At 38.5% G+C, this 15,009-nt stretch overlaps 1 protein-coding gene across 4 annotated transcripts in view; it reads right to left on the reverse strand.

Annotated features, from left to right (window-relative positions):
• Positions 1 to 12,818, reverse strand: part of cdkl5 (cyclin dependent kinase like 5) — a 42,492-nt gene extending 29,674 nt beyond the window's left edge. For 2 of the 4 annotated variants that reach the window (XM_074666351.1, XM_074666349.1), the window contains exons 1-3: positions 12,513 to 12,816; positions 9,830 to 10,178; positions 6,501 to 6,535 (exon numbers count right to left, since the gene is read on the reverse strand). In XM_074666351.1, coding sequence (XP_074522452.1) covers positions 6,501 to 6,535; positions 9,830 to 9,866 — 72 coding nt within the window. In that variant the 5' untranslated portion in view covers positions 9,867 to 10,178; positions 12,513 to 12,816. Of the gene's footprint in view, positions 1 to 6,500; positions 6,536 to 9,829; positions 10,179 to 12,512 lie in introns of all 4 variants that reach the window. The other 2 variants (XM_074666352.1, XM_074666350.1) reach the window with 2 other exon arrangements.
• Between the last annotated feature and the right edge of the window lie 2,191 nt (positions 12,819 to 15,009).

The following is a 15,009-nucleotide window of genomic DNA, read 5'->3' on the forward strand; positions in this document are numbered from 1 at the left end:
TCAAAATATGAAACACACTTACTTAAAAAAAAAAAACACAAGATGACTCATACGACTATCGGAAGCAGGAAACCACTGGGACAAAGTGATGGTCTTACAGAGAGACTCAATCTTCACTCAGCAACGAGCCGGAGGTGAAGACACGGGTGAAACTAATGAGGGTAATCAAAGTGAAAAGAAACACAAGAACAGGAAGTAATCTTAACCAGACACATAAGGAGCAAGAACTACAAAATAAAAACAGGAAACACTAAAGACTTGACCAAGAAACACACGCAAAGAGCACAAGTCAGAATTTAGATCACTAATACACATGGAGGACTTCAGGATTACAGACATGGAGGGAACAAGACCAAAAACACAAGTTAAATCCACAAAATAAAAGAGGAAATCAGAGACAGAGTTCAACACACAGAAAATACAAAACTAAACAAAGCCAACTGATAATACAGTAACAGCTTCAGGTTTGAAGTATAATGGAACCGCAAACAATACTAGGAGCAGAATGAGCATCAGCAATACTTCATCTTTTTTGTTATTTGGAATAATTTTGTTGCTATGTTTTAGAAACTGTCTTGATCAGACAAAATGAAAAAAAAGTGTATTATTTTGAAATTTCAAAATCTGTCACGTTAGATTTAATTAAAGGTCAGGTCATTACTGACTGTTCCAGAAAATCACAGTAGAGACCCATTTGCATGCCCTATCGTCTGACCAAACATCACAAAGAAAGAGAAAACTAACAGGTATTTGAAAGTACAATTCAAGTTATTTGTATTATTCATTAGATCCAGAACAAAATCAACACAATTAAAAAACCAAAGGCTTTCTAAAAGCTTAAATTGTTTCCCCTGTATATAAGTATTCCACTTGGTAAGAGGAAACACAGGGAAGCCATTCATCAGTTATCAAAGAATCCCTGATTCATTTCCAGAGGACGTTTTTTTAATTAACATATCACCTCAGCATTATAATACAGCACAGAGATACTGTATAGACAGAAGGAAACACTGGCTGGCGTGTAGGTTGGCTATTGTCTCTTCAAAAACACAAATTCAAGATAACACATGAGCCTCGGTACACACACCCACATACGCTAATACAACACTTCCATAAAGTGGCAGAACATTGCGCAAATCCAGGCACACAGTCGCTCACCTAATTAAATTTTCCTTTAAATATGTAATGTACTGTGCAGGATGCATAATTCATACAGGAATAAACATCTAAAATGCACTTCATTTCTTCAATGTACAGCTCGAAGCTCTTCTGGGTCACCTGGTTGGGTTTGCGCCCAGTGCTCTCAGTCTCTGTGATTCCAGCCACCAAACACAGGTCTGCTGTCGACTCTTAACAGGGTGACCCATTTACCGTAAGCATGGTCTCCATATTCAATACCTCCCTCTGCATCTCCTCCTCTCCAGTGCACACATTACTTCTCTCTCTGTCTCTCTCTGCCACCCTTTTCTTTCCTGCCCTGCTTCCAGCTGAGAAAAGTAAAAATAACTGCTCTCTCACAGCAAAGCTTAAAAGCTTTTATTGCCATGGTCTCAGTCCCTGCCTCTACAAGTGAACATGACTCCTCCGCACTTGGAAACATGTAACATTTCACTTCTTAGTAACGTTGTGCAACTGTAAGGGCAAACTTGACATAATCACAGGTCTTTAAGTCATGTCGAAATTAGAACCAAATAGAGATTAAATTTGACCCCCCCAAAAAACAAACAAACACACAAACCCATCAGACTAAATAGCGATTACTGGCAACACCAATGCAGCACTAGCTTTGAAACAATCATGAGAGCTCTGCATTAGCTGGTACTCAACCCTGAGTTTTGGACTCCATGTTATAATGGAAGAAATGGCACTATTAAGGATTAATTATTCATTTATTAAACTGGTGTTGAAAGTAAAAGCATTTGATACAGAATTTACAGAAAGTCATCTTCTGAAGTGCTCTATGAATGAGACAACAAACTCCACATTAGTAATGCTGACTGTCCTTCGGTCTTACTTTTATCTGCCTCTGCATGCTGGCAACTGTCTGACCCCCATGTCACTTTGTACATGGCTCTAACGCAAGAGTTGCATATTTTGAGAATGCACTCAATGTATATAATTCATGGTAAGCTTTAATTCTTTATGAAGCAGAACGCTGACAGAAATTCCTGGTCAGGGGACGATGCAAGGCCTTAAAATGTAAAGCATGCATAAATTACACATATAGGAAAAAAATACCTCTGGGCAAACAACGGGTACTCTGCACTTTATTATAAATGAGCACATTATAAATTAGAGGCACAAACTTAAACTGTTTCCACACACACTTGGTTTACATGTTTCTTCCTCTGTTTTAAATTACAGGAGGTAAAGACTGGATAAGTCAGCCATCAAGCAATTCTGACTAAATTAATACTTGATGACAGCACAACTGCTGTAGCAGACTCAAACTAGAAACGCTTCAAACTTTACCTCTGGCTTTCAATTTTAGGCAGAATTTGTTAGTTTCAACAAAAGGGAAATATTCTTTCTACCTCATCTGTCTTCTCACTGTCTCCTGGTATTCATGCTGCAGGCGTTGTTTTTTAATATTACCAAGTATTCACTTTTGTTGGGTTAATTAAAAACCCTTAATGTGCTGGCACTAAAAGTTACATCAAAGAATATTTTTCACCTCTTTGGCTTGCCCTAAAATATTAATTGATTCCTTCAATAACAATGGGGGTCAATTAATGTTATTTCCAAACTGCGTCATCCCAGATGTTTCACAAAATGAAAAAGGATGAGTTATCATTAATGGGTCACCTCTACAATGACGGCTTTATTCCTCCAGATTAAATCACACTTTATTAATGAAGCTTGAAAGCAGTCACCAATAATAGTTGCATTAATCTGCCATTAACCTCATTTCTTTCTGATTAGTTTGGGGTTTCAGATTCATAACAATGTTGATGAATTTGAGTCCCTCTCACGATTTAACTTTCACACCCTTTTTAACTTATCTTTCCTGCTCTTTGAAACATTAACATGTCCAGACTATTTTTAAAAGAAGAGTAAAATAATGTGTCATTGAGCTACTGTCATAATATGCAAAAACACCTATGAATGAAGAGGAATGAGAAAGATGAAAATTATTTTGACTTTACTTAACAGAGGTCTTTGTAGCTTCTCCCAGTATTGTAGTGCTTTATATGATTAATTGATATTATAACAAGTTTCAGATGTGATAAATCTCACGTTTCACACAAAACATAGCTCTGAAGTATAGCAGCTTAGTAATGATGAGTCTGTCACCCTCAACAGCTGCAACAGAATTAGTTGAGGCAATTCACGTGATGTAACCCAAAAAAAGATCATGTAAAAAAAATTAAGGCCCCATAAATTATTAGCTTTTGTATCACAAGCTAGAGGTGTTTTTTTCTTAATCTCAAACTATGCCCCCTTTTGCGGCATAGTCTGGAGTTTACCTTTTTTCCCCTTTCTTCTCTCTAATATTTTTATTTCATATCTATTATAACAGGGCGCTGGGCACGCTAACAGCTCCAAGGTTCTCCCATTCCTGTATCCCATGTCACGGTGAGTTCCTATACGTTTCTGACGGGATGTAACTGAAATGTAAGTTCCCTTCGGGGATCAATAAAGAATTTCTGAATCAGATTTCTGATTCTGAAGCTGTTCTGTTGAGGTGAAACCAATACTTGCTTTATATTTAAAAGTGCATTACTCAGTTTTTTGGGACTCCGTCATCACATCTGAGTCTGGTGAAAACCTTTGCAATGAAGGATACACTCAATGCAACTTTTGTGGCCCTGGGAAGTAGGATGCATTTGTGGGAGCAGACAAAATAAGTTATAAAATGCATTCTTCTGAGGATTCAGCCTCTGAATTAGGACTCAGCTTATGCCTGCTTAAATGACCCTACATCATGCAACTGTTACATGATTGTCTAGCATCAATACGGATCCCACACTTGTCATATCTCTTTCATTCTGTTCATTCCTGATAAGCAGGAGTTGTGCAGCTGTGTAACAGAAGCTAATTATTTGGAGGAAAGTGAAACAAGCACATCATACAAAAGAGCCAAAACAATGCTCGTATTCTTCTTCATGGTTTTTTAAACTCACTCAGCAACCCCACAGGTTGAAAGCATTGTTCCTACTCCATGAGCACACTGCAGAGAAGCAGCGAGGAGAGGAAGATACATCAGCTGAACATGAGCTGGGAACCATGCAGTCATAGTAGGAAGTGCTGGATGAGTCACACCAGCAAGCCTCTACCACTCTCATGCATACCAAGCACATTAATGGCATAAATTTCAATACTTTTTCATAGAACCACCGGTGAAAACAGCATAACACATCAGTCTTTCTCGGAAAACATTCTGATTATGCATACAATGTGTCATTAAAAAAACACGCACATGTGAAAGTAGGTCAGTACCACACGGCTGAAGTTTATGAGTTAGCACTCAACATGCAGTTTGTGACATGCAGTGTGCAAACTATGAAGTGTGCAAACTATGAAGTGTCTCCCAATTTCTGAAATGAAATCCCCATTATGGATGACATCTGCTGTGGTTTAAAACTTGTGGATTGAAAAGATTCATGACCTTAGAAGAGATGGACTACTTAAGTTTTTGAGCAAATCAATATTTTCATGTATTTGCTTTGTGCAGTTTTGAGGTATTCACAATTTTCCACTTTGTGTAAACATCCCTGAGTTGCAAGTAATAAATATTTTGAAGCACAAGCCCAAGAGGCCAAGTCCTAATTTCACCAGTCTCTCGTTTAACTCCTGGCCAAAACCTTTTACTGCATTTTTTCCCCACTTTGCTCCCCATTTTTCCTGTCTCTCATCAGCTCTCCTTTCCAAGAAGATAAAATACCCAATAAAGATACATGGACAGCACAACAGCTCCAAAAGTGAAGCCAAAACATTTAGAACTCCCTCTGTTGGCTGGCTGCAGGAGAGGGGTGCAAAATTTCTCCATCACAGTCGACAAAAATTGATGACAACATTAAAAGCAAATGTAAAACAAAAACAAATTTAAAAGTCAATGAGTCGTTGGTGACACCATCACATGTTTCCTCCATGCTGGATTGATTTGCAGATAAAAGAAGCAGCTTGCATCTTTGCTGAGAGTGATATATGCAAAACAGAAACCAGGACACAACATATAAACAGAAGCAGAATACATTACTGAGGAGAGAAGCTTCTTGCATCCTTACTGTTTCTGCTGAGTAGCACATGTAAAACCACCAGGCTATGGTACGTACGCAAAACATGGCCACGAGGTGGAAGCCAATGAAACACCAGTAGGTTGTAAAATTTCCAAAATCAGGAGCATCTGACTCAATGCTCCAAAGAAAAGAGCTGCAGGCAAGATCTGTTAACTGGAACTTGCTTTTCATGAATCACATCAGTGATGCACATGTGTTACAACAGAGGGCACCGTGACTTTCAAGCTCAGTGGTCCAAAGTTAAATCCAAGCTGTGTGTCTCTTAAGTTTTCAATCCCTTTTTCAATCCCTTAATCTTTACTTCATGGCACTTTACCTTTTTTCTCCTACTCATCTCATTTTCTTCCAACTTGGCAAGATTTTTAATGGCATGTTCATAGTCTAAAGAGGTAAAACAAAATGAACCATTCAGTTATTGTGCAATTCTATATTTGATTATTCGACTTATTATTTAGAAAATCAATGTCGAAACAGTCATTGCAGCCCCTCTAAAAGATATGTCATAAAGCAGGTGTCCTCCTCATCAGGGAGCAAATACTACCCCATCGTCAAAGCAGGATAAAAGTGCAGATCTGTGATGGAGTGTCAATCAGCCATTTCCCTGTTTATTTTAGCATATGAGTCCTCAGTTGATTAAGCACAGAGTGATGGGACATGCCTCCAGACATTTCCCGAAGTATTGTCAGTGACCTTAAACCTTTTCTAATCCTATCCTTTCCTATCAGAACAAATCGATCTCACTGAAGGGCATATAAATTGCACACCTTTTCTAGGACATTGCACATATGGTTGTGGTCAAATTCGGTGAATTGAAGAAAAGAAATGGTTGTGGGTTCAGTTGAGCACTTTTATTTGTCCGTTCAATTAAATTTCTTTATGCAGGTGCCCTGAGTTAATAAATCACATGCTTACTTCTGTAGTTGAAATTATGTGGGTTTTTATCGATCTATGAGTTAACTCTGACCCATGGTTTCCTCAAGGATACAGCAATCTCCTGGGTAAATGTCGAGTGTTTGTTTGACCCATTGATCAGTTCCAGTCTCCAACCTAGTGCAGTTTTAACCTCAACACTTACATTACCGTGTGCACAAGTCCATCAAAAACCAAATGGCATGAAAAGTACACTACTACCAGTTACTTAAGACTTCTTTAGCGCAAATGCCATTTGATAAGACCTGGCTAAGACCTCACATCACAATAACACAAAGCAACACTCGCGTATAAATTACAGACTTGCAGAAATGAGAAATATTGTCTTACCTTATGCCTGCACTTAAGCACCACTCCATATGCTCCTGCAGAGAAAACAGAAAGAAAGACACAAAAATCAATAATGGGGAGGCTGAGACGTGTGTTAAGTTTCAACATTTTAATTACGTTTTGACCTCCTAACCCTTGAACAAACATGTTCATATAAAACAAGAGCAGTAGGTGAGAACAAGCAGAGGAACAGCTAATAGGTGAGGCAGAGGCATAGATACTCTCCCACACACTGTGCACACATATATGCATAAACCTTTGACAGATAACACCACAAATACACATACACACCAGTCCCTGTAGCTTTCTGTCTTTGCTGAGCACGTCATGTTCTTGGTTCATCTATATTTAAGAAGTCATGTCTCTGGCTCAAAATCTGTTTGTTTGGCAGATAGGGCAGACTTCAAACAGTTGAAGCTAAATATTTTCAGGCTTCGTGTTCTCACAGTGTTGTCAGCACTGCCTCTTTGTTCCCTCGCTGTTTTCTGTTATCAGCTAAAAAATGGTTCACTTCACAAATATTTTGAAATATATAGAAGAAATGTGTTAAACCTGTAAAAATATTGTTTGAAAAAAACATCCAATGTTGAAATTAACAAATCAGTGATGGGGATCTGGAATAAATGACGTATTTAATCCATTTTGAGAGCATTCAGCAAAAATTGAATCTATGCAAGGGCCGAAGTATTCTGATAGAGCAATAGGTTGACTTAAACAGGACATTAAACTTATTTTATACTTTAATAGAAAGAAGAACCAAAGCCAAATTATCCGGGATACAGTATGAGACTCATGTGAAAGGTGTCATTATCTGCCACATAAAGAGACAATGAGAATTTTTCATGTGTTCATTCTGATGACCCCACTGGTTGAAATCGGTAGTGTTATTAGGGATTTTGAGTTTTGAAGGATGCAGAGTGAGGAGGCAATATATTAACAAATAGCTACATAAAATAGTCCACTGTAATGTATCAAAAACAAAGTACTCAGGAAATTCAGTATTAAGAAAGTAAAATAAAGGAAAAAAACATGCGCCTTGCTATCCTTGCTATTAAACTCAATTTACTATGTAGCCGATGATGCATCAGTATAACAGTAAAACTATTTTTTTTAAATAAGTTACAAACTCACTTATTATAGTGTCTTTTATTGCATTTCTTATCCTGTTTGAATTTCTGTCACCTCATGCTGACCAGTTCTGAAGTAGACGGTTGTTTGTAAGGATTATAGACACTACAATAACCTCTGTCTTCTCACATTAGAATAACGTGTCAGTTAAACGCGCACAAATCAACCACGAATGATGCAGCCGACTGAAAGAAATAAAAGTTGCTTGCTTTGATGTGTGAAGGACCTGTGTGAGGAGAAGCTTTAAATTTTAAAACGTTGTTAAAAAAATCTTCTGGCCTGCCATCACTGTCACTGGTTTTAGAGTTGACCAGGGTTATATTGTTGCCATTCAAACTTCAAATAATCATTAGTCTTAAAAGTTGTCAACAAAAAAGTAATATCTTTCAAACTCTACCAATATAGGAAAGATATGCACATATTTACTTCTGATGAAACACTGGAAAAAGCCAAAGGAAACACTAGCATGCTGTGCTATCAAACAAAAACTTATCTTAAAGTGTGGCTCTTCAACATCAAATTATGTTGTTTAAACACAGAGACGGCACATCTACTTACTAAGTAAACCCAAATGGAGGCTCCACTGATGCAATCACAACTTTCAAAACAGGAAAAGTCATTTTTGTACAATCTGCAAACATGTTTATTTTTGATGAATAAATCAGTTTTTTGAATTAGTGTGTTCGTGGTACTTCCAGTGCCAGCCTCAAGCAGACGCTGAAAGAATTGCAGGTTTTAGCACTTCTGTACTAGCTTAATTTATCTCAGCCAAAGGTTGCTGCTTGGTGCATGGTTACTAAGTTGTGTTGTGATTTAAAACATTCTACTTTTTTCAGCAAAGGATCAGGATCAAACAAGCAACCCCTGCACTGAGGGTTATAGCCTCTGTATATGTTTAGGCAGAGTATTTTGATGTTAATGAATTGAGGCCTCAAGGTAGAGAAAAAAACATTGACATAGCTTTTCTAAAATATAAAATGACTACCTGTCAACTTAAACGGCAAACCATTTAACCTTCTTCTTACAAGTATTTTCAAACCTATAGTGCGCTGTCCACAAGCTGCATCCACCTTTGTTCCTGACACACAGTGGCCATAAATAAAACATCCATTAGAGGTGTTAGTAAGACAAACATAAACATAGCTTATTTTTTATCTTCTTGAACTGAGAGCTGGTACGCCAATAATGTCAGACTCTACAGTAACAGCCGGGGATGCCAATAAAGGTTAAAAAATCGGTGGGAGCTGGAATTACCTGCTCAGGTGGGAAATTTATTGCATCATGAAATTCCTCAGCACAAATAAAATCAGAGATTGAGAGTTATACCAGCCTCACGATGCTGTTCTGGCTTTTTTCTTCTCAACACACGTACTTATTGATTTTTTATTTGATATTTATAACAGCTGCTCGTGATGTGCTTTTTTTGAAGATTGTGAAATTTAACCAAGAGAAAAAAACTACCCGTTAAATTAAAGATTTGCTCTCACTTTGAGCTGCTCAGAGGCTTTCAATGTAAGAAGCACAAATGGGGCGCAGTCTAATTTTGCTCATGGCATCTGAAACATAAAATTAAGTGTCTGAAAATAGAAAAGGAAATGAAATAAAGCTGCATTTTATTAGGGTAGAGAGAATCTACATAGTGCTGAGGATAATATGACTTTCTTGAGATAATGTAGGGTTTGATGAGGACTTTTGACTTTGCAAGAATGAGAAATGAAACCTCATCAGGAGGTATGACAGTTTTTAGCTAAACAAAAACGACATAAAGGCCTTTTAAAGCAGTCAGAGTCAGAAATAAAGACTGGAATTTTAACACAAAACCTGTTTCTGATAAAGGTCTGTTTTCTCTGGAGCAGAGGTAAAAAAAAAGGACATGGTCACTGCTTGAGAAGCAAAGTAAACAAATGACTAATGCTGGAGTTTACTTTGAAAGGACACTCAGGAATACTTATGTCCTGCCCTGAGAACAAGGTTTATGAATCTGCATTGAGTCAAAAATGCTACAGGGACATGTTTGTGATACAATCTGACAGCTGTGTTTTTCAGGTTCAAGCTTTGCAATTTAAACTAAGCCGTAGGCTCAGAAATCATCGAAGAAGATACTGTGGACATGAAGTCATGATTACAGAGAGATTTGAGTCAAAGGTTCACACACACATTCTACATGCATGCACTTAAATCTGCTGTGTACAAACACCCACCTTCTCCCACAATGCCAAGGACTTCAAACTTATTCATCACATCACCGAGGGCGAGGGCTCCTCCTGCAGGTGAAATGAGCTGCTCTGGTTTTAGCGAGGGTACTCCAGCTTTGACCAGCTTCTGAGGGAGTGAACTGATGCATCTGGCAGAAATGTGGCGAACATGTGAACACACCCCATTTTCACTCCTTTCCTACTTCAGCTTCTCTTCTCCTCAATCTTCAGATCCGTACCAAACTTTAAATGTCGGTTTTTTATGTATGGATCAGGTAGTTCCAGTTGCCACAACACTCTTTATTCCATGTCTTAAAGTTGTTTGTCTTATACTCCTATCCTGATGAAGTTTCACCTGTAAGACCAGAGACAAAGGAGAGAAGCAGAGTATAAGATGTGCATTTTAAGGGTCAATCCAAAGCTCAACTTCCCATCTTTCCCAGCATGCAGGTATCTCTCCTGGTGCAGATGGTGGCTTACTAGGACATGCAGATGTACAGGAAGACGGCACTTCCTTGAGGATACATTTAAATTATGGATGACTTAAACATGACTTCCACACTCTCCTCCTTTTCCATCTATTCCTGTCACCCACACTCAACCTGAAGGAAGCTAGGAGAGACAATTCAGGGTGAGTGTGCCATCAACCAAGCTTGCTCTGCAAAGGTTTGATGAAAGATTCAGACTGAAATATCTAAATGAGAATCAGAGGGATTGCTGCAAAATAATACACATACATGGATTGTCTTTGGGTGTTGAATCTCACCTTTTTTAGGGAAAAATAAAAATGTGAATCTATGTTTTCACAGTTTTGACTTCCATAATATTTTAGTCTGAACAAATTCAACACAGAAGTTCACGGTGCCAACTTGGATTTGGTTGCTGTAACATTTGATACGGATATTCAAGAAACCAAAAGACAGAACCCTGAGGGTTTGGACATCTTTTCTTGGCCATAGAGCTTTTACTCCTTCGACAAAGTGTCCGTCTGGTGGCACAGAAAAAACCCACTCATGGTTCATCGAGGATATACACTGCAGCTTCAGTTTTTTTCTTATTGCACCAGTAGCTTAGCTTTAGTGATTTGAATTTGCATGTCTCATTAACTGTTAAATGAATTGACATGGCATTTGGTGCAGCTGTTAATGCTTTGCCAATGATGCATTACCTGAGTTTGTGACCAAATAACTGCTAAACCATTATGATTCCTATCAGCCTAAACAAATGTATTGTGCCAATCACACATTGAATCAAGATGGGGAATATGGTGAATTCAGCACCTGCTCTACATTTAATCTATGGCACTCCAAGAATGAGCAATAGCAGCAGCATGAATTACTGAGAAATTTGATGCATCTATCTCAGGATGATGTGGTGGTTCTCTGACTTTTTATCAACTGCCATTATCTGGTCAAATAATGCGGTTTTAATCACATACCATCAACACCAGTCTCATCTGTACTATGTGTACCCACTTCATGTCAACCATTGATCTAACTCCATTCATAATTCTGAATGGGTTAAACTATATGTGATGATACATCAGTCTCAGCCCCCTGTCTTTGCTGTTCCCCTGATTTTCAAAACCATATTTTACATCTATACACTCAATAAATACCCAAGTCCAAAAAGAAACAACAAAAAGGCAAAGAACAATCATATCCAAAGGCTCAGATCTCCTCCTGTCACACGTCCAAAAACTGACCACGATTATTGAATGCCTCTTTTGTAATGCGAATGCAGTTGGACTGAAACCATCAAAGCTTCTCACAGTATCAGTCCTACTTCATTTGTATAACACTTGATTTATTCAGCAGTGAAAAACAACTTTAATGTTGATTTGGCTCATGTGCTTGTGTGGGCGTTTTCCTATGCAGGGTACACTCCACACAGCAAAGTCTTTCCAGGAGAAGTGATGAGGTGGATGCTGAGGCCATCCTTGGCTAGTCATTTAAGAATATGGTGCTGCTCTGGGGAGTGATAACATCCGTACCATATCCCTTCTCTAAAGACTCCTTGAAGCCTGCAACTGGAGCTACGTAGGATGCATTATTTTGTGTGCTACAGGAGGGAATGTTCCCTAAAATGGGTACAGCACAGGGTGGGTTAATTGATAAGCTGCTGCTTCTCCTTGCAGCCATCAGGCAGACAGCTGGTAAAAGGAAACAAGGTGGACACATCATGGAGGAAGTGGTGAAAATATTGACAGAGCAGACTGAAGCATTAAACCTGAAAATAACGCCTGTTGGTGTCTGCATGTGAAAAAAAAGAAATCCAGCGTGATGAGTGAGTTTGGGAGTGTGAATTTAATGGGCAGGTACGTGCGTCCGCGTGCACAAGACTGTGTGTGCGCGTGTGTTTATGAGGTGAGAGAGAGGAAGAGAGAGGCAGAGAGAGAGAAGGGGAATAGTAATGCTCTCTCTGCATCGAAACTGCGTCTCTCTCATCGCTGCGTTGCGGAGCGCAACACCATTCCACCGCTGTCCACGCGTTTCTCTGCCTACACAGCAACCAGTGCATACATTAAAACGTTGTCCACAGACCATGTTCATGACAGTGTTGCACAACAGGATCCATACACAACGTTTTCCCATTATAACATAATTAGGCGTGATTCACGCAAGTTGAAATAGATTAGAAAATAAACCTCTGCAGCCCGTCTGACATTAAACCAATGAAGCTCCTTTACCTGCAAATGCGATGTGTCGCCTCAAGCTCAATCTGTGAAGCGCAGAGCATCATGCCCGTGAAGATGATGATGTGGGAAGACGAAGAAACATCATGTGGAGCGGCAGGACGAGGGGGGGAAGCCCAGGGCCTGTGCGTCGTGACTGGATCAGGTTTCTTCCTCACTCAATCTGTGGACGGGGATGGGACCGAATCCGCAGGCATAACGGCGATGACGGGGTATCCATGTACCGACAACAGTTCTTCTGAGGCTCCGTGTACATAGCCTCAGCATCAGCTGGTTATAGCAGCAAAATCGTCATCCTTGTGAGCGACGCTGCGCACAGCCAATAGGAACACAGACGTCTCTGCGCGTTCCAGCAGTGATTTTACATCCAGTAAGAGCTGTGATGGAATACAACTTTGGTTCTGAATCAGAATCCAGTTTACAGTTACTTAGAAATTACATATTCCTTTAATTTAATAGACAGATATCCCGATGTCAGGTGATAAGCCCCCCATAATTTGGCCCGTACACGTTGTGTCCCTGATGAAAAACCCTCCTGCAGCTCGTCTCCATTCTCTTCCTCCTACACCTCCCCTACATGACTTCCCTAATTGGTAAAATTAGTGTGAATCAAAGACACTGTTGGCTTCTGAATAGGTGTTGGGCTGCAGCCACTGACACAAGATCTACCTTCTTCCAAAGGTCACATGTTTGACCTAAATGTCATCATTATGACATGATTTTAGCTGAGAAAAAAAATCCCTTATATTTTTCCCCACAAGCAAGTACCCACAAAGATAATATGGTAACTTTTGGTTTTGCCTAATCTAGAGGAATTGGCAGGGGACCAGTTCTTATATCACTACATAATCAATTACCAGCCAGCCTAAAGTCTTAAAACCAGTAGCAGTGAACTGGGGAATAAGTGGGGGTTGAATTGATTGTAGCTGGGGTAAGAATTTGGATAAATCAATATTCCCATCCTCAACCATGGCTCAAATTGTACAACCTAATCAATTTATTCCTGGACAGATCAATAAATGCATGCACAAAACACTGAACAATGATCCAACACAGTCTAAACAAAATTAAGCACATCTATCAGTTGTGGATTCATTTTTACAAAGCTGTGAACAAAAATCTTGGAAGGAGAACTGGAACCACAACAGCACTGTGCTGTACAGCAGCTGCCTTCCAGCTGACTTAAGCCCAAGCCAAGGAAGGAGTGGCTAACTTACAACATATATACAGCTGTTTCTGATTGTTATATTGACTGCTATACCCTTTTTTTAACCACCAATGAGGGAGAGCAGTTAATGTTGGCAGCAATAGGTATGCTAACGTGATGCAGGCACAGTGGATTTACTGAATTAGATAAATAAAGGAAGTCTGATTCTCATTGCTACACATTATGGGTGATTGATGTGATTTAGAGAACAAATAAACCAGCATGAACTTATCACACTCCAGCAAAACCGTGTGATACTTTGAGTAAATCTTGGAAAAGAAACTGGACAAGTAAAGTAGTTGTTATGGTACCACACATTCATTCACACCCATTACTGTGTGAATCAACTTAAAAAAAGACTTTCAGAAATTAAAAATATGACTGCATACCTTTTTACTTATAGGTATTTATCAGATCATTGTCATAAGTTACCAGAATGAGTGCACAGTGATGTCTGAATAATCACTAATGTGAGGTATGATTGTCAAATATGGTGTGAAATTTTAAAATTAACTCAACAGTCAGTGCAGAGCTTTGCTCATAAAGTGCAGAACATTTGGTCCTGGGTATTGCCAAATGAAAAAAAAAAAACTTTCTCACTTACATGTGATGCCACATTTTTTTTAATTTGAAAAACTATCCAGATATTTTCAGGTCTGAAGGAAATATTTTACATTTGATTGAGAACAGTTTGAGCAGTGAGTGAAATTAACTTGAATTCTTCAATATTATTTTTAATTCTTCATATATTTACTCTCCTATGTTTTAAGCAATATACTGAATTTCCTTACTGTTGCACCTCTGTGTGATTTATAGTTTTTACATAATATCTCTTCAGTCAAAGCTTATAGTCACTGATCACAAGGAAATGGTTTCATACATTCATTTAGTTAATAATTCAATTTAAAACATAACTACAAATCAGCAAAAATCTAAAAAAAAATGTTATAAGGTTAGAACACTGTGCCTCATAGATCCATATAAATGTGCATCTTAATACTATTTAAAGTTAATGACACATTTTGATTTCACTATGCAGATTATTGGTGGCTGATATTATGTCTAAAAAGCTACATGTGGATATATCACAGTGATGTAAACTTATATTTTAGAGGGACAACTTTGAAAACAATATGTACTTTTTCTTTCAACACCTTTGGCCACTGGGCTGATTATTCCTTGTATATTAACTGACTGAGAAGAACTTACGTACCATACTTTTTTGTTTTTGTTTTACATCTCTCTAAATTCCCATTAATCCATATCAATTTCCTGAAATGTTTT

Source organism: Halichoeres trimaculatus, unplaced genomic scaffold, assembly GCF_033239565.1.
Source record: "Halichoeres trimaculatus isolate MK-OKI-2021-1 unplaced genomic scaffold, fHalTri1.1 fHalTri1_scaffold_3, whole genome shotgun sequence".
Taxonomy (NCBI): domain Eukaryota; kingdom Metazoa; phylum Chordata; class Actinopteri; order Labriformes; family Labridae; genus Halichoeres; species Halichoeres trimaculatus.